This window comes from Equus przewalskii, chromosome X (assembly GCF_037783145.1).
Source record: "Equus przewalskii isolate Varuska chromosome X, EquPr2, whole genome shotgun sequence".
Taxonomy (NCBI): Eukaryota; Metazoa; Chordata; class Mammalia; order Perissodactyla; family Equidae; genus Equus; species Equus przewalskii.
Genome location: NC_091863.1, coordinates 88967186 through 88987398, shown reverse-complemented (window position 1 = coordinate 88987398; position 20213 = coordinate 88967186). Strand labels below are relative to the sequence as shown.

At 42.6% G+C, this 20213-nt stretch overlaps 1 protein-coding gene across 8 annotated transcripts in view; it reads left to right on the top strand.

Moving 5' to 3' along the window:
* CHRDL1 (chordin like 1) overlaps positions 1–3483 on the top strand; it is a 112264-nt gene extending 108781 nt beyond the window's left edge. For all 8 annotated transcript variants that reach the window (XM_008540098.2, XM_070605928.1, XM_008540099.2 and 5 more), the window contains exon 12: positions 1116–3483. In XM_008540098.2, the coding sequence (XP_008538320.2) occupies positions 1116–1246 (131 nt within the window). In that variant the 3' untranslated portion in view covers positions 1247–3483. The remainder of the gene's footprint in view (positions 1–1115) is intronic.
* Positions 3484–20213: the final 16730 nt, after the last annotated feature.

Below are 20213 nucleotides of genomic sequence, written 5' to 3'. Positions count from 1 at the left end.
GTGAAGAATCCAAAGGAGAAAGGAGGAGAGAGATTGAGTCCATAAGGAAGGGGGTCATGTTCTCATGTGGCTAGAGAAAGAAAAGAGGTTCAAAATAGGTTCTGGATTAAGAGGAGCTTGCTGACCTTGGACTAGGAGTTCTCCAGGTTGCAACACCATGAGAGCAGGAATAAAAAGCCTAAGGAGGGTATCTAGGGTGGGCAGTTTGTTATGCAGGTTATTTAACAGGGCAGGAGAAGGAAGATCTTGCCACTCAAGGACCAGGAAAGTTAGAAAAGGGATGGTCCAGGGACATGGGGTGGTTTCCAGTGCTCAGCACAGAGTGTGCACTCAAAAATGCTCAGTTAGCATGACAGAATGGGGAATAGAGAAGTTGGTAAGGACACATTGGAAGTGTGGAGAGTCCATGGCGGGAAAAGAGAAAACAGGGAATGGAAGGGGACACGAGCAGAGACGACAGGGAAGGGAAGAGATACAGCCGTGTTCACTCAGAGTAGAAAGGGAGCACATGGGGGATATGAGAATGGAATTCTATAAGGAGCCATAGGAGGGAATTGAGGGCTGCTAAAGAGGGTGGAAAGACAGTATGTGGGCATAGGAGAAAGCAGAGGTGAGCAGTTTTTAACAAAGGGTAGCAGGAAGAGAGCAGAGCAGTAAATAATCAAATAACCCAAACCAATATTTGGACGCCCCAAAGTAAGCGAAGCCCCGGTATGCAGCAAGTACTATTTTCCAAAGTGCCCTCTCTGAATTGGGGCCGAGTGAGCCACCTAAATAGCTAACAACCTGATAATGGAGCATTTTGCAAATGCTAAATATACTTAAAAATTCCAAGAATAATGCTTAGGTTTTACTCATGAGGAGGCAGTTATGTATTATTCCTGGGATTCTTACAAATTGCTGTCTGTTGAAATGAAAACTCCATGGCCCATTTTCCATATCTGTCCCCAGAAAAGTGTTTTGGGGGCTGTTTTGCTGAAACCACCTTATATTTGTATTCCAACTCCCCTGGTGGGTTCGTGAGTTGGTGGATAAGGATGGGGTATATTGGTGATACTCCTAATTTGCTCTGTTCTCCTCTTACATCTCTGGGCCACTTTGTGTTTGCCTTATAGGCCAGTGGAAGATCTTCACCGAAGGAGAAGCTCAGATCAGCCAAATGTGTTCAAGTCGTGTGTGCAGAACAGAGCTCGAAGATTTGGTCAAGGTTTTGTACCTGGAAAGGTCTGAAAAGGGCCACTGTTAGACGAGACAGACAGTATTGGATAGGGTAAAGCAAGAAAACTCTAGCTGCAGCTGGACTGCAGGCTTATTTTGCTTAAGTCAACAGTGCCCTAAAACCCCAAACTCAAATGCAGTTAATTATTCACGCTATGCACAGCATAACTTGCTCCTTTATGTGGAGTGGTGTGTCAGCCCTTAAACATCTCCTCCAAAGAGGCTAGAAGAGTCTTGAATTATTTGTGGGAGGAAGAGGGATAGAACACCACAACACTGCTCTAGTTTCTGGGCGAATCACATTTCTTTGCAGGTTAAAGAGTAAACAAAACCCCAGGGTTTCTCTCTAGAAAGTTATTCCAATGAAAGAAAGAGAAGGGAATTGCTTAGTAGGAGTTCTGTAGTACAGAGAAAATATTTGTATGAAATGATACTCTTTGAATTTTAGAATGTTTTGTGTTTTTTTAAAAAATTAACTCCCCATCCTCACATACACAGACACACACTAAACTACAGCCTTCCTTCTGAGGCAAGGCTAGTGTAGACTCTCCCTTTCTTTCCCTTGTCTGGCTCCCAAGTAGCTTGGAGGTTGTTGGCACCCAGGAAGATAAATAAGTAATTGTGAGCAGAAGGCTCTGCCCTGGGGTCTTGGTGTAACTGTTGAAGTCACCACCTATAGTGGCAGGGTGAAGAATAAGAACACCATTTGATGGCTGCATTCACTTTGAAGTGGTAAATAACTTTTCCCTAATGATACCACTCCTCTTTTTTTCCTGAACCAATGGGGCTGCCATCAAGAAGTTAATATTGGATGAAACTTGCAGAAACTGAATCCATATAAGAAAATTGTTGAAGAAAGGAGTTGATAGAAGTCAACAAGGCCATCTTTGTGTTTTCAAGTCAATAAAACTCACCAATTAATAGCTCAATATTCACTAATTTTCTTGGGGCCGTAGTTTTCTAGTCCAAACACTTAGGTTTAATGATTAAATTCTAGAAGCTCCTTAAAAGGGCAGTTTCCCTTCTTCCCCAATCATAGGAGTTGATTTTTACTTTTGCAAAGGGACTCAGTCCTCACAAGCTTCTGAATGTTGACTCTTTAGTTAGGAGAAGTATTGCTCTTTTGGGGAGATGGGAATTCTGATGAAGATCTTTATCCTAAGCCTTCCTACCATTCTCTTGTCATCCACCAAGCATAGATTTGAATCATGGATCCTAGAGAAGGCTGCTCCAAAGAATGTCTATTTGCAGCCCAATACCAGAGCATAAATTATTCATTCTGTGGCCTGGCTTTAGAAATCATCTTGGTGGGACAACTATAAATTTTCCACAGCAAGGATCTCAAGCCTACCTTCTAGATGTATCTCCTCTGAGGAGCGTGAATGAAGTCTAGTATTTAGAAATATTAAGGACCCAGAATTCCTGTATTTCCCACTCCATGACCATAGGTGAGAGGAACATTTTTTTCCTCGAGTATTTGACACCAATAGGGAAAAATGTAAAAGGTCCAGTCTTTATGGCAACCTGGCACAAAGGAGTCTGTTCTCATAAAGGAGACACTGGAGCCCTGTGGCCAGGCCCTTCATGGGACAAGCCTCTCACTCCCTCACACCCATTCTCCTTGGGAAAGGGAAGTAGGACATCCAGGGTTGAAAGGCTACGGAGCATTATTGGGGGAAAGGGTGTTAAGTAGCTGCTGCCTCCTGCCCCGAGGTGGCAGTATTTCCATAGTGTGGGAATAACCGGATCCTGAAGCAAAAGCTGATTTCCCCTTCTAGATGACTCACCCCAAAGCCTTCCCACCCAGGTGTTCTCTGAAAGCTCAACCTTAAGGGAACACCCAGAGAGTTTCCCTAGATAGACTCCTGCCCCCAGGTGCTAGGACACACCTTTACAAAGTACTGTGTGAAGCAGGAGCTAGGGAGCTGTGCTAGGCCAACGTAGAAACCCTCCAGTGCTTGGTGTTGTGTAGGGAGTAGGACATAGGGAGAAGAGGCCAAGCAGCCTGTAGTTGGTAGCAAGGAATGGATGTGGTTCTTCTTGTGTATTTATTTGTGTCATAAACACTTGGAACAACAAAGACCATCAGCACCATTTAGCAGTTGTAGTCATTTGTAGTTAACTCATGTAAACAAGTAAGAGTAACATAACAGTATTACCCTTTCACTCTCCTTACAGGACATGTACCTAAATATGGTACTTATTTATGTAGTCACTGTACTTCTGGATTTTTAAATTAATAAAAAAATTAATTTTGAAAAATCATCTGCAGTAATGTGTGAGTGATTGACTCTCTGGTCAATATGGACCTTGGACTAGTAACAGGTGATGGGGGGCCTCACTGTTTGACACTCAGCCTGACACACTTCTCACACTATAGCATCGTGGTTAAAAGTGGGAACTTTGCAGTCAGATTACCTGGGGTTTTAATCCAAGCTCTGTACTTACCAGCTGTGTTTCTCAGTCTCCTCGAGTATAAAATGGGGATAATTACTGGTACTATTGCCTTTTGCTTGCAGTCTTGCAGTGAGATTTAATTTAGTCAATGCATGTAAAGTCATTAGAATAGTGTCTGGTGCATAGTGAGTGGTCGATTACGACCATGGATATTCAAAGATGGCATGGCACTGAAAATGTCCATTGATTTCTGGCTTCCCTTTAGGCCAAAATGTTTAAGAGATTGGGGACAGAAGGCCAGACTTGGGTTTCAAGAGGCCCTCGATTTTGGTCTGCGGCTCAGTGGCAGATTTGTATAGGGGGCGGGGTGAGAGTTTTGTCGCATACGTTGATCCAAACTGAATTCCCTCAAACCCCTAATACCAGCTAGATTTGTGCTATCACAGAAGCCTTGATACAAGAGAGCAGAAATGTCAAATTATATAAGGACAATAAAGTATGCGTTGGTGTTAGCACACAGAAGTCATTGGTGATGAAATGTTGGGGGAGTGATAGGAGCAGAGGCCAGAAGTGAGTGGGGAGATGAGGAATTGGAGACAGCAGTTAGAGACAACTCTTTGGAGGAGCTTAATTACAGAGAGTTGAGAGAGGTGAAGGAAGTAGCTGGAGGAGGATATGAGGTCAAAGGAAAGTTTTTGTCTTAAATATGGGAGATATTTGGCCATATCTGAATACTGAAGGGAGGACTCCTACATAAAAGAAAAGATTGAAGGTAATGGGGAAAAAAGGGTTAGCCTGTTGAGTGAGATTCGTGAGAAGCCATGCCCCCATGCTGAGGCCTTGAAACACAATAATTGACCCACAACCAGGACAGAATTTTGGCCTTCGGTTGCCAACCCCTTACAGTGAATTAGCTGTGCCTAGTTCCCCTCATCTCTGTTAGCTTGGTCCCCCTTTACACCCAGCATACTTTCTTCTGGAATGGTGGGCTATAAATCCCAATATTACTCCACCTCCATTGGGGGAACCACACATAACTCAAACCAGACACCTCAGCGCCGTCCACACTCTTCCTTTTCCCTGATCCCCCACATCCAGATTTCAGCAAGTCCTATCGATTTGGTCTCCTAAATGTAGACCATGTTTATTGGCTTTTGCTCTTATCCCCTCTTGCAGAATCTTTTCCTTTCTATGGTCTCCACCCCCCAGTGATTCCCAGGAAGCCCCAAAGATCGTCCCATTTGGGCTCAAGGACAAGTCCTGCCTGCTACCACATGTTACCCACCCTTTTATTCCTTTCTTGCTTTGGCCCTCGTCTATGATATGCACTGGTAGAAAAAACAGCCATCGACTGCCTCCATCACCACACTTCTGACAGTCACCTCTCTTGCCAGCTGTGATATTGCTGGTGAGTGCTCCTTCTGCTGACCTAGAAGTGCCACCATGGTGGTGGTGCTCTGGAATCCTCAGTGTTCCCCCGTGGCACCGTATCCTGTGAGCAAGTGGAGAGAATACCGTACTCCCTCCTGGCCCATATTGTTCCATTTTGCCACCTTACATTAAGCCAGTTAACACATAGCTCTTGAGTGCATATTATATGCACCAAAGCAGGGTCTTCCTGCGCCCAAGAGTCTCCTGGAGTTTTTCGTGGCAACCAGTCTTTCAGGTTCCACTTCCAGCTCTTTTCTCAGGGCTCAGTTGCTAGTATGCAGAGGCTGTGCTGGTTATAAGCCTCCAAGACAGACATGAGACTGTCCTCCTCATCCCTCTCTCCTTTGGTGCACATGTACTGCTTCCATTCCCCACCACATCCCTCATGCAAATTGAGGGGGCCCACCCCACCAGTCTGCCAAACAAGCTCAGACACTTCTGAAACCTCCAAGTGGAGAAGATGACTCCTTGAAGGCAGAGCTCCAGCCACAGCACACAGCCTCCGAAACATTTGATACGCATTCACAACTTTTTGCTTTTTATATGCTTCTCCCACCACTATAATGTTCTTCCCTTTTCTTCACCTGGCAAACTCCTACTCATCCTTTAAGACCTAGTCCAAGTGTTACCTCCTCTGTGGAGCCTTGCCTCCTCCCCTCGGAGTTTGTGGCCATTTTCCCTTTCTTCCTATGTACTGTATCCTCCAACCATGCCATCTCCGTGCTCCTGGAACTTACCATGTCCTTAGTACTTTTGTGCCTTTGCACACAGCTTCCTTTGCCTGGAATTTTCATGCTCTGATGTCTCTACTCAATGAACATCTACTCATTTTTTAAAACTCACATTGCTCATCTCAGACCCCATCCATCTCTTTCAGGTGCAGTTAGTTCTCTCCCCCATGCTCCTAGGAAATAACAACCAAAGCACATACCCTGTGCCAGTCACTGAAGTAATCAATTGACATGCATGTTTTCTCAGTTATTCCTCACAACAGCCCTATGTGGTAGGTCCCATTATTGACCCTATTTTAGAGATGAGGACATTGATGACGACAATGGCTTTTACATGACATTATATGTAAAAATGTGAAGTATTTGCTCAGCCACAGTCTCCCTGATTGGATTAGAGAGCTCTGAAAGGGCAGGGACCCAGTGCCCAGCACTGCCAGACATTCAATAAATATTTTCCAAGTGAATAGTCAATCTGATGAGATTCTTTCTCAAGTTGGGAAAGAAAGAAGTTCAGGGATTACTTAAATATCCAGGGGCTAGGCAGTCCTTCAGGATATTTTCTCTGTACCCCACTCCAAGGAAAACTAGTAAAATCTGGGCTAACAAATACAAATGAAAAAATGCTTGTTTTCTTGGCAAATGATTTGCCATGAGATGTCTTTTAACTGATAAGTATTGGGTTTACACGTAGATTTTTGTGTGTGCTTAAAGCACGGTGTCTCTGCGTTTGTGGCATAGGTCCCACAGCAACACTCGGCTGTGACGAGTTCTTGCTGAGACTTCAACATTGTGGATGATAAGTAGTATTTCTATTTCTACATATACTATCTATATTGTAATGTAATATTTAGAATAGCTGTAGTACATATTAAAATACTTATATCTCTATCTGTCCGTGTGTGTGTGTGTGTGTGTGTGTGTGAATCATTAGGCTTCAACATCGTGTGTGTGGAACCTTCACAAAGTGGATGATATGAGAGACCCAAGGCCTGGCTTTATGTTAATATAGATCAGAGGAGTTCTGAGTTGTCCCCACGTATAAGTAGTTCCCAATCTAGGAATGAAGTATTGGCCAAAAAATTAGGATTCAGCATACATTTTCTTATAGAAACATCATTCCATTTGATGCTCAGATTCCCAGGCCAGTCCACACAAGCCTCTTGAACCCTGAGTGGAGCCAAGTTATAAATAGTACTAATTACTACCTGCTTAAGCTTGGTCCTGGGGCAAGGGCAGGTGGTGAGGAGAGAGGAGTGGGCAGGGAGTTTCCTTTCACTTTTCTGGGTCGGATGGGTGGGAGAGGGGTGAGGGGTAGGCTCTAGGCAAAATCTCAAAGAAGACAAAGTTGGTACTGAACAGCCTCCTCTCTCCATTTCATCACGCACTCTACGGTCCCTGGTGCTGTCATTCCACCCTTCACAGCCAGCTTTCCCAGACCCAAGCCTGCGTTGCTCTGCAAAACCCCCAGGCTCTGCAGCTCACTTAACAATTAGAACCTGAGTCCCTTTGGGGCAGCTCTCTGGGCCTTAGGAAGGAAGCAGGTTTAGTGAAGTGAATGAGAGTTGCTTAACCCTCAGATACTTTTCACTTTTAAAGACTTTATTACTCTTTATTACCCTCAAAATGAATTCCCCAATTACAAAATTACAGACAGAGGGCGCAACCTCTGGCAATGGAGGTAGTAGGAGGGAGGGGTGTGTGTGTGTGTTGGGGGTGGCGAGTGGGGTTTGTTATTGGGGAAGCTGGAAGAAGTAGGCAGCACCAAGTAAGCAAGCCATCCCTACCTGTCCTGCCTGAGTACCTGAAATCCCTGCCTCTGCCCCTTGTAAACAGCACTAATGCCATTCCTGCTTTTCCAGCTTTCTCCTTCTTTCACTTCCGAACCTGCTACCTCTCTAAAATGCCCAGGTTTGGGTTTGTTTATACTGGGAAGCGGCAGCTTCCATGGCAGCAAAGGCCCTAGTGAGGAAGGAGGGGCTGCTTGTCTACCAGTGTTGAGAACTGTCTGTGCGGCTGTGCATTGGCACCCACCTGGCCATGGCCCTGGGCTAGCCCTAGGAGGGGGCTCAGAAAGGCATTCTGAAACTCAGGAATGTATCCGCGTAGGGAAATGGCTTCATCAAGAGGTAATCAGGGGAAGAGGAAACACTGTGGAAGGGCTTTAGCCTTTTTCAGTCCTGTGATCAAGACATTCACCTCTGTTCAAAGAATCAGCAAAATAAAATAAGTTTGGGGTCAAACCTAGTGAGGAGTCCACTCCCATCAGGAAACCAAGAGAAGACAGGGAGTTAATGCATGCCAACAATTCACATTTCGTTCTCTTTCTCCATGTTTCCTACATCTCTTAATCTCAGTTTCCTTATCTGTAATATGTGATAAGAATAACCCCTTCCTCATAGGGTGGTTGTGAGACTTAAATGAGATAATGTAAAGGGCTCGTGATAGTGACAGGCACATAGCAAGTGCACAGTAAATTCCATTTTTTTTTTAATTAAGTGAACCGTTTGTTCTTGAACTCTAGTAGTTTAAAAAGGGGGGAAAGCAGTCTGTGCTTGGATTATTTCAGGCAGGAAGTGGTACCTGAGCCTGGTTTTGAAGGAAGTGTCAACCTGGGATAACTAAAAGCAGGAGGTCCTAGTATAAAAAAGGAGAGAGGATGTCCCCACAGGACTTCAGCCGGGTCTTAGTAAGAGCGAGGACCTGATTTTAGTGCCAAGGAGAGGAAGAATAAATCTACCCACTAGAAACTGGGAATTGTGGCCATTGCATTTAGTTTTGAAATGCAATCACAAGACTACAAGGTGGGAAAACCTGGTTGACCACCTTTTTGGTTCTGAAAAATGATCTGAGGGTTGTTGTTGACCATAATTTCAATAAAAGCTCACAGTGTGACATATGACATGGCTATTTCCAATGTTCATTTACTTATAGGCTTTAGTAACTGAAAGGCTTCCATTCATTCATTCATTTCTGGAACACCTACAGAGAACCAGGTACTATGCTTGGTTCTGGGGTTCCAACAGTGAACAAGACAGACCTGGTATTAGCCTGCACAGAAGCTATAGTCTCCCAGGGAATACCGACACTGGATGAGTAATTGCAAGTGTGGTGATTGGTATGAAAGGGCAAGTCCAAGGTGCTATGAGAGTGTAGGTCATAGGGACTTGTCCTCATGGAAGGACAAGGAAGATGTCCCTGAGGAAATGACATTGAAGATGAGGCTTAAAGAAGACTTAGGAGTTGGCACTCCACACCATATTTTGTTTGAAAACAGGGTTTCACTGCTTTAAGAGTTTGAACAAGCATTTGACCAAAGCATTGATTTTTCAGGTGACTCCTGTTACACCGTAGGTGCTCCTGGTAGGGAGAGCTGGGTACTCATGATAAGTCTTCCCCTATAAAAAGATTCCACCAAGGAAAGGAAAGAGCAGAGCCCTAAGGGGATCAAACACAAGACCGGAAAATTTTGATGGAGGGAAGGGATATGAACCTGAAAAGTCAGCCTTAAGTATGACTCTCCAGAGGGGATGAGGCAACCACTTGGGTGCTGGAGTGGAGGCAGTGGTGTACCAAAGTGAGAAGTATCTTATGACTGACATTGTTTAGAATTGCCAGAGCATGGTGATAATAAATGTCTGACCAATTTTTAGTGAGTTCTATTGTTTTTAAGTTCTCTACAGAGAATGTACCTACTTATTGACTGCACCCTGTGGACTACTCCTACCCTCCACCCACCCCTGCCACTAGTTGGCAGTCAGACTGGAGTTGGAGAAAAGCAGACACAAAATTTTCAGCCCAGTTCTCAGGAGCCTTGTAATTCTAAGAAAATCAGCTCTCTGGAGTACCTGTTGGGATATCGCCTCTTCTAAAGCAACTGAAGTCATTGTACACTTGCCTTGTTAGTGCCAAGGAAAGTAGCCACTTATGAGCCCTGAGGTCATGTCAGGCAGAGAGGAGAATTGAGGCAATCAGTTGGTTGTCAGGCAACTCAACCTCTTCTGCAGGGACTGGCCAATTGTTTCCTCAAATGTCTTTTTCGCTTTGGCTAGTGGAGACCCAGTCTGAGTATAATTACTGTCCTGGATCTGAAACAAAGACACAATCACATGGGGTGGGATTGGAAAGGACCAGATATTAACCCCAAGCCGCAGGCAGGGGGATGCCTGGAGCAAGACAACAGGCTTGAGAAGGCTCTGATGCAATGCAACATGGAAGGAGGAGGGTGTTTGGTTGAAAGGAAAAGGTCAGTGTGCATTTGAAGGCAGAGCTGCGGCCTATGGGACGCCCTGAAGTTTTGGAAACTGAGGACAAGCTCCAAGAATATTGAGACATTCTGGCAACTTTGGAGAGGGAACCCCTCCAGAAAAACACAAGACAATTTGAGCTGATTGAATGACTTTGGATAGAAAGTGGGACTCTGGGTTGGATGGGATGGGGAAGGTTTCCAAGCAAGTATAGGGGAAGGAGATTGTGGGAAAGAACAAAGGGGAGGGAGAAGCTCAAAAGGAAAGGAAGTTTAAAGTAGTCCACTAAAGTTTTGGGGTAAACATTACTATTCCATTGTCCTCCCAACAAACTAAGAAGGGGGCAGATTTGGTCTTGCTCATGTATTTGGCAGCCCCCTCCTCCCTTTTAGTCTCCATCCCTGGTGCTCAGCACTCTCTTGTTTCCTGTTGAGTGTCTTCTTCCAACACTGGAAAAAGCTGGAGAACATTTGGGGTTTGGCTCTTTGGAGTGGTACCAGCCAAACAATAATCCGTCAAAGTTTGGCTACTGTCACAAATACAAAAGGAATCAGTTTCCCCAAGCACATGTAGCACCCCAAAGGCTGACCCTTTTAGCCCATTAGACCTGCTTGGGACCATTTCTGATCCCTACTCTGCCTTTAGTATGGAATTGTTCAATGGCCTACCCTGAAGCAATCCAATTAATTCAGACTATTGTGTTAATGGCTGCTGATAAATTGATGCCCTACCAAATGAACAATTTGTATCCTATGTAGAAGGGTCTGTCTTTAACTCAGTGGTTCCTAAACTTTTTTGCGTCCACATGACTTCTTTTGTCAATCAAAACTTTCTCTTTTTGTTTATCTCACATAATCGTTGTATTTTTAGTATCTGCTCATTGAGAAAATATATAATGAAAAAAGTTACTAGGAATTCAGACACATTTTTAAAAGGTTGTGTGCTTTTTTAATCACAACAGCCATGTATGTTTGAGAAATAGTAGTAAATATATGTTTAAGGCATATTTATTCAAAATAAAGGGAACGCCTTGTTCACAAGCAGGTTTGCAGGTCCCTCACAGTAACTCCTTGGTTAACCTGAGGGTTGTGGCCTCAGATTAAGAACAACTGTCTTAACTAGAAGAAGTGATTGAAGCAGGAAGTTTAATCTCTTTGAAAGTTTCGTACTGAAGATGCTTTTGTGCCAGCAGGGTAGGGTGGAGCCTTGCCCATGTACCTCACAGATGTATTTTCCGTAGGAGGTCTGGGCAGGGCTAGTTAATAGCTGACAAAAGAAAAATGAAAGAATGCTCATGTTTCAGGGAGCCACCCTAAATGCTCATTTGAATGACTTCCACAAAGACCAAAGCTGGAGGAAGCTGATGGAACATTCAGGGTTTGACTTTTGGGAGCAGAGATGGCCAAACAATAAGCCATTAATCAAAGTTTGACTACTGTCACGAATAGAAAAAAATTGATTTCCCCAAACGGGCTAATGGAGAAGAGCTGCACAACTCTGTGAATATACTAAAAACCACTTAACTGTACACCTTAAAAGGGTGAATTTTATGGTATGTGAATTATATCTCGAGGTGCTATTTAAAAAAAAAACTCAATGACAACTGTCACCAGGAGTATTGAGGTCATCACAGTTGCTATATTAAGCTCCCCATAGCTGAGCCCCTCATACCTCCAATATCCAGGGTCTGTGAATTTGGGCTATCCTCAGCTCCACAGAAGGCTGACTCCTTTGATATCATCTATTTGACTTTGTACATTCTGAGCAGATGTGATCAAAAGCATCAGGTGGTGAAGTGGAGTGGTTAAAACACCAGCACTGAATTGAGAGAGACCGTGTCCTTGTCCTTGTTATATGACCTTGAGTAAGTCATTTCATCTCTCTGAGCCTCATCTTACTGTTTGATCGTACTAATTGCTCCTGTCTCCTAACATTGCTGTGAGAAATAAATGAGTTAATGAGCACAAAATGCTTAGCATAATACCTAGCTGATGCAAACTGACCTAAGTCCATTTGGTAATACACAGCTATTATTTGGTAAATAATGATAGCTGGCAAAGAAGCTTGAGACAATGAGATCTAGCTACTCCTCTATGCTCTCCCTACAGATTATAATCAAAACAAAGGCTTAGCTAAAATTCTGCCTCATACAAGTATTATTCATTAGCAAAGTAGGCACACTACCTCATAATACCTGTTCTATAAGCTTGATGAAGTCCCAGATCTCTGTCCTTTTAAGTGCGCTGAGCACATCCTTATGAAAGATACAGCACACAACCTCTAGTTGGCATCATACAGTCAGAAATCCTCCTAACCTAATGACTAAGCACAGGACCCATTTGAGATCAGGTCACTCATGCTATTCTATGGAGTATAGGGTAAAAGCCTCGGTGGATTCTTATCCCCTGTTCATGCAAACGTAGGGTATGTCTGCAATTTGTTTTTGCTAATCCACATATATTGAATACCTTTAATTTTATAAGAGCCCGTTTCTAACATTCATCATAATAATACGACATTAGTTTCACTAATAAAAAAGATTTGACATGCAATCTGCTAGTTAGCAAAATGTCAGTTCTTGAGTGAGATATCAATAACAGAAGGACTCATAGTCGCCACCTCGATAGTGTAATTCTTTCTGATAAATTATCTCTGGCCACCCTGGACTATGCCCTCTTAACTGTGTGCTCAATTCCTAAATGCTTATAGGACTCTTCAAGGTCCATTTTGCCTAAGTTGCAGAATTATGAGCATACAGTTCTTTGTGGTATTTCTTTATTTTCTTTTTCATGCTTGTGGGTTCTGTGGTGATAGCCCCTCTTTCACTACTGATATTGATCATTCATATCTTACCTCTTTCCGTATTGGTCAATCTGGACATGTTTGTCAATTTTATTGATCTTTTCAAGAAACCAGATTTTGGTTTCATTGATTTTCTCTTGCTTTTCTGTTTTTAGTTTCATTGATTTCTTCTCTTATTATTATCATTCCCTTCTGCTTGCTTTGAAGGAAGCAAGCTCTTAGTTTTCTAGTTTCTTAAAGTATAAGGTTAGATTACTGATTTTAGATCTTACTTTTTTTTAATATAACCATTAATTGCTATAAATTTCTCTCTCAACGCTGCTTTAATGGCATCCCACAACTATTTCATGTTGTATTTTTATTTTCATTTTTTCAGTTCAGAATACTTTTTAAAATTTCCCTTGAGACTTTCTCTTTGACCCATGGGTTATGTAGAAGTATGTTCTTTCATTTCCAAATATTTGGAGATTTTTCTAAGTATCTTTATTATTGGATTTTAGTTTAATTCTGTTAGGATCATTGTATTATTTCTATTCCTTTAAATTTATTAAGGTTTGTTTTGTGGGCCAGAGTATGCTTTCTCTTTACGTTATATTTGCACTTGAAAAGAAGGTGTAGTCTTCTGTTGTTGGGTGAAGTGTTTTATAAATGGAAATTAGGTCAAGTTGTTGATAGTGTTATTCTGGTCTTCTGTGTCCTTCCTAATTTTATATATACTTGTTCTGTCAGTGGCTGAGAGAAGAGTGTTAAAGTCCAACAATAATTGTGGATTCGTCTATTTCTCCTTATTTCTATCAATTTTTGCTCAGATATTTGAAGATCTGTTCTTAGATATATACAGATTTAAAAATGTTATATGTTCAGGGAGAATTGAGTCCTTTATAATTATGGAATGTCTTTCAGTATCTCTGATAATATTCCTTGTTCTGAAGTCAACTTTGTCTGATATTAATATAGTTATTCCAGCTTTCTTTTGTTTAGTGTTTTCATGAAATATCATTTCCATCCTTTGACTTTTTAACTTATGTGTGTCTTTATACTTAAAGTGGGTTTCATATAGATACATGTAGTTGATGTATTAGTCAGGTTCTCCAGAGAAACAGAACCAGTAGGATATGGATATAGATGAATTAGATAGATGGCAAATAGATAGATAGATGATATTGGATGCTAGATATTTTATATATATATATAAATATATATATATAGAATACTTATATATGTATATATAGAGAATATATATTCTCTCTATATATACAGTGCATATATAAATATATATAGAATACATCTATCTATCTATCTATATGTATATAGAAAGAGAGAGAGGGAACCAGGGGAGCTGATGGTGTAAATCTCAGTCCAAGGGCCAGAGAAGTTGCGGTGAGGTGACCCAGCTGAAGCAGTGAGGTAGGAAAAAGGGGGCAAATTCCTCCTTCCTCCACTTTTGTTCTATTCAGGCCCTCACCAGATTGGATGATGGCCACACACACTGGGGAGGGAAACTTACTGAGTCTACCAATTCAAATGCTAATCTCATGTGGAAACACCCTCATAGCCGCACCCAGAAATAATATTTAATCTGGGAACCCATCCATGGCCAGTCAAGTTGACAGTAAAACTAACCATCACAAGTCTACCTCTTGTCAACTTGGCGTTCATATGCATCTACTTAAACCATACTTAATCTCCAAATAAGAACAATAACTGAGTCACAATTCTGCAGAACATAATACAACTATCTCACACACAAATGAAAATGCACTAATTTCTTTCTCAGAAGAGGAGGTAAAGTCCTTGAGCAATTATAGCTCTTCTCCTTGATATAAGGAGGAAATAGTCATGACAACTAGTCTTCCTTTCTGTAACTGGTCACATGGTCCTATCTGGTATTTATAACCACCTTCTCCCACTACCTATTCTGTATTCCCTTTACCTTTAGTAAGAACCTCAGCTGGTCATGGTTTTTTACATGATGGAGTGACCCGAACCTGCATTCCTGAAGGGTCTAGGCCATTAGTAGTCCTGTCTGGATTGGATTGTTGTAATTTTCCATTGATCTTAATGACAGGACATGGTGATACTAAGAGACTCTCTAAGGGATCTCCTGTACTCTAGACACACACTTCCTCACCTCCATTGTGGAATAGTAGTCCAATTTCCCCTTGGTAGTCAGGATCAATCAGCTCAGTCAACACCATAACTCTCTTCTTTGCCTGTTGATTCAGAGGTAGCAGGAGCCCAAAGTGACAGGGCAGCAGTCTTAACTTTGAGTTCAATGGAATCGTTGTTGTGTCTCCTACTGGAAGCATTCCTCCCTCTGGAACTAAGTCCTCTAGGCCAGCAGAGCATAAAGTTACTGAAACAAGAAGCACAATTTTTGCAAGTGGGTTACTAGGGTTAATAGTAAGCGGTGCCACTCCTATTTCTACCCATTGATTCCTAGATCTGTGGCTCCTGGCTATCGGAGAAACAGCACTGTATGTTGGATGCTGGTTCAAAGCATATACAGCCTTCTGAAGAACCTTGCCACAGACCTGCAAGATATTACCACCTAGCTGGTGCTGTAACTGAGTCTACAAAAGGCCATTCCACTATTCTATCAAGCCAGCTGCTTCAGGATGAGGAAGAACATGGTAAGATCAGTGAATTTTATGATCATGGGTCCATTGCTGCACATCTTTTGTTGTGGAGTGAGTTCCTTGATCAGAAGCAATACTGCATGGAATGCCATTATGGTACATAAGGCATTCTATAAGTTCGTGGATGGCAGTTTTGGTGGAAGTATTGCATGCAGGGAAGGCAAATCTGTATCCAGAATAAGTGTCTATTCCAGTAAGAACAAAACTCTGCCCCTTCCATGATAGAAGCAGTCCAATGTAATCAACCCTGCCACCAGGTAGCTAGCTGATCACCCCTGAGAATGGTGCCATATCAGGTACTCAGTGTTCAACTCTGCTGCTGGGAATTTGAGGACTCAGTGGTGGTCATAGCCAAATAGGCCTTGGTGAGTAGAAATCTATATTGCTGAGCCCATGCATAACCTCCATCCCTGCTACCATGGCCACTTTATTCATGAGCCAAATGGGCAATGACAGAAATGGGTAGAGAAAGAGGCTGACTGGTGTCCACAGAATGGGTCATTCTATTCACTTGATTATTAAAATCCTCCTCTGCTAAGGTTACCCATTGGTGAGAATCCATATGGGACACAAATATCTTCACATTTTTCACCTGTTCAGGGTGCTCTATCCATATACTTCTTCCTCAAATTTCTTTGTCATTAATTTTATGATTGTGGTACTTCCAAGTTCCTGCCCATCCAGCTAAACCATGAGCTAAAGCCCATGAATTGATATATAATCGCATATCTGGCCATTTCTCCTTCCAAGAAAAGTGAACAACCAGGTGCACTTCTAGAAGTTCTGCCCACTGAGAGGATTTTCTTTCACCACTGTCCTTCAGGGATGTCTCAGAGAGGGGCTGTAATGCTACAGCTGTCCACTTTCAAGGGGTGCCTGCATGTCATACAGAACCATCTATAAACCAAACCCAAGTTTCTCCTCCTTTGTCAGTCACCTGATCATAGGGAACTCCCCTATGATCATAGGTGCAGGTTGGGAGAGAAAAAGCAGAGTAACAGCAATGGGGGCCATGGACATCTGGGCCTCTTCTTCACATAACTTATTTGTGCCTTCAGGGCCTGTTTGGGCTCAATCACATATATACCACTTTCATTTTAAATGCTGCTGGTCACACCCAACTTCATGGCTTGGTGGTTCAGACAATACCCAGTTCATGATGGGCAACTCAGGTTGCATGTTAACTTGGCGGCCCATGGTTAAGCTTTCAGTCTCTGCTAAGGCCCAGTAGCAGGCCACGAACTGTTTCTCAAAAGAGGAACAGTTATCTACAGGATGGGAGGGCTTTGCTTCAAAATCCTAAGGACTTGTACTATGATTCACATATAGGGGACTGCCAAAGGCTGCAAACAGCATCCCTACTTGCCACTGACACTTCAACCACTATTGGATCTGCTGGATCATATGGCCCAAGTAGCAGAACAACTTGCACAGCAGTCTAGACCTGTTGCAGAGCCTTCTCCTGTCCAGGGCCCCACTCAAAACCAGCAGCTTTTTGGGTCACTCAGTAAATGAGCCAGAGTAACACACCCAAATGAAGAATATGTTGCCTCGAAAATCTGAAGAGACCCACTAGCCATTGTGTCTCTTTCTTGGTTGTAGGAGGGGCCAGGTGCAACAGCTTAGCCTTCATCTTAGAAGGGATATCTCAAAATGCCCCACACCGCTGAACCCCTAGAAATTTTACTGAGGTAGAAGGCCCTGAATTTTAGCCAATTTATTTCCCACCCTCTGACATGCAAAAGTCTTACCAATAAGGCAAGAGTGGTTACTACTTCTTGCTTATTAGATACAATCAGCATAATGTCATCAATTTAATAGACCGGTGTGATAACTTGTGGAAGGAAAAGTTGATCAAGATCCCTGCAAACTAAATTATGACATAGGCCTGAAGAGGATATACCCCTGAGGTAGGACAGTGAAGATGTATTGCTGGCCTTGCCAGCTGAAAGCAAATGGATTTTGGTGGGCTTTACTGACAGGGATGGAGAAAAAGGCATTTGCAAGTGAATAACTGCATACCAGGTACTGGGGTTGATTTACTCAAGCAACGAAACCACATCTGGTACAGCAGGTGCAATTGGAGTAACCATCTGGTTAAGCTTACAATAAGCCACTGTCATCCTCAAAGATCCATCTGTCTTCTGCACAAGCTAAATAGGAGAGTTGAATTGGGATATGGGGGAGAATCAACACCCTTGCATCTTTCAAGTCCTTGATGGTGGCACTAATCTCTGCAATTCCTCCAGGATTTTACTTTTGATTTACTATTTTTTTTTCTAAAACTGTGTATAGGCAGTTCTAGTGGCTTCCACTTGACCTTTCTCACCATAACAGCCCTCACTCCACCAGTCAGGGAACCAATGTGGAGATTCTACAAGCTCCTTACTACACACATTCCAATTATGCATTCCTGAACTAAGGAAATAACCAAAAGATGGGTTCAGGGACCCACAAGACACATCGTGAGTTGGATCAGAGCTAAAACTCCATTGATCATTTGACCTTCATAAGCCCTTACTCTCACTGGTGGGCCACAGTGATGTTTTGGGTCTCCAGGAACTAGTGTGAGTTCAGAACCAGTAGCCAGTAGTCCCTGAAACATTTGATTATTTCCTTTTTCCCAGTGTACAGTTACCCTGGTAAAAGGCCATAGATCCCATTGAGGAAGGCTGGGAGAAAGATTACCAGTATAAATTCGCAGTAGTGTACTGGGTCCCTACTCAAGGGTACCAAGCTTCCCATGCATTCAAGGGGTTCTGGGTCTGTAAGCTGGCTGAAGTCTGGGAATTGATTGAGAGGCAGTGACTCTGTTCTTATGATTCAGGTTAGACTTTTGTTCATTTGACCTATATTTCTACTTACACAGATCAAGCAAGAATTTAGTAGGATTCCTGTATATTTCACTTCCAGGAACACCATGATCAATCAGCCAATACCATACATCTGTATGAGTCAGACTATGCTGACTGCTGCTTTGACTGTGCTGTCTATTATGGTAAACATGCCAACCTTGCCTTTGCTGGTTGGGGGCTACAACTTGACCCCTGCCACACTGGGATCCAACTGCTCCCATTGTATTTAGGTTTTCCAATTGAGTGGCTGTGTTTCCCACTGTAAGGTCTGGTCTACAGAGAATAACAATCACAGAGCTCTTCAAGAATGCCAGGGTTCCCCCTACAAATTTATTTCTCATAGTATTGGTAAAAGGTGATCTTCCGCACTCTCCCGTTGTGATTGAGTATTTCTTAAATGATAAATCCACTCTAGCATTCTAATCTCCCTCAGCCTTTGAATCTCTTTCTCTACATTAAACCTAGGCATGTCCAGCATTTCCAATTTGCTCATGGTGGGCCACCTTTTGGTCCACGTTTCAGCCAACCAACCAAACAAGCTGTTAGAACCCTTTCTAACTCCCCAAGCTACAACATTAGATGCAAAATCTCTGCTTAGTGAGCCCATATAAATAGAATCAGCCTGATATAACCTTATGTTTCTTCCACCATTATCTCACATTCTTAGAATCCATTCCCACTCATGGTCCTCAGATATCTGTCTATGTATATTTAATTAGAAAGCTCAGGTAGTTCTTTTAGAGTGTAATGCATCTCGTTATTGGTCACACATAGTACCTCACCTTTAGGAACCTGCTGTGACTTGAGTCTAGTTATAAGTCTAAAAGGAGTAGTGGGGGTGAACTCTGAGGAGAATCAGCATTGTTTTGCATGGCAACTGCCTCAAGCGAGGCCATTATACTTTCCTCTTCCAATTCAGGGTTAACCCCCTCAGATGGAGGTGGAAAGGCCAATAATTCTCTGAGTGGAGAGGACACTTCCTTCAAGGATGAGGAGGCAACTTCCACTGGGGTAGGGAGACCTCTTCCACGGGTAAAGTAGAATCATCAGAATTTAGGAGCTCAATATCTCCAGCTTCATCAGGGTCTTGTCACATGTCCCCAACCCAACTTATAGGATCTAATTATTTCCTGATCAATGCCCTCATTTTAGTAGTAAACACCTTGTGAGGCTTGGAGTTCAACTTGAATTGTAATTCAGCCAGTTGCAGGATAAGGTTCCATGTTTGATTTTCAGCAATTTCAGCCCCGTGGCTACAGGAGTTAAGGGTATCTTTCACGGCATACATAGAAGCTCTTAGGTCATTTATGTGGTGAGTGAGCTGAGAATTCAAATCCCTGAACTCATCTTTTTCTTTCACTACTTTTTCCAGCAACATTAGGAGCAACCAACCAACATCACTATATTTGTTAGTTTCCCAAAAATATTTGATAGTACTATATTCAGTCACTTAGCTCCTTGCCTCTTATAAGTAGTTGATTAGGACTATCCCATGCAGATATGGACTATCAGTGCTCACTTTACTACTGGAAATAGAGTCATCAGGATCTTTAAATCTAATCATATTAGGGATCCAATTCTAGGAACCCCAGAACCAATTCAGAAACACATCCTTAAGATTCTGTTTCTCTAGGACCACTCTTAGTACCAAAATCTGTATTAGCCAGGATTCTCCAGAGAAACAGAACCATTATGATATACACTTTTCTCTTAGGAGATATTTTATTTATTTATTTATTTATTTAAATGAGGAATTGATTCATGCAATTATGGAGGCTGAGAAGTCCCAAAATCTGCTGTTTGCAGACCCAGGAAAGTTGGTGGTGTAATTCAGTCTGAGTTCAAAGGCCTGCGAATTAAAGCAGCCAGTGATGTGCATCCCAGTATGAGGGCCAG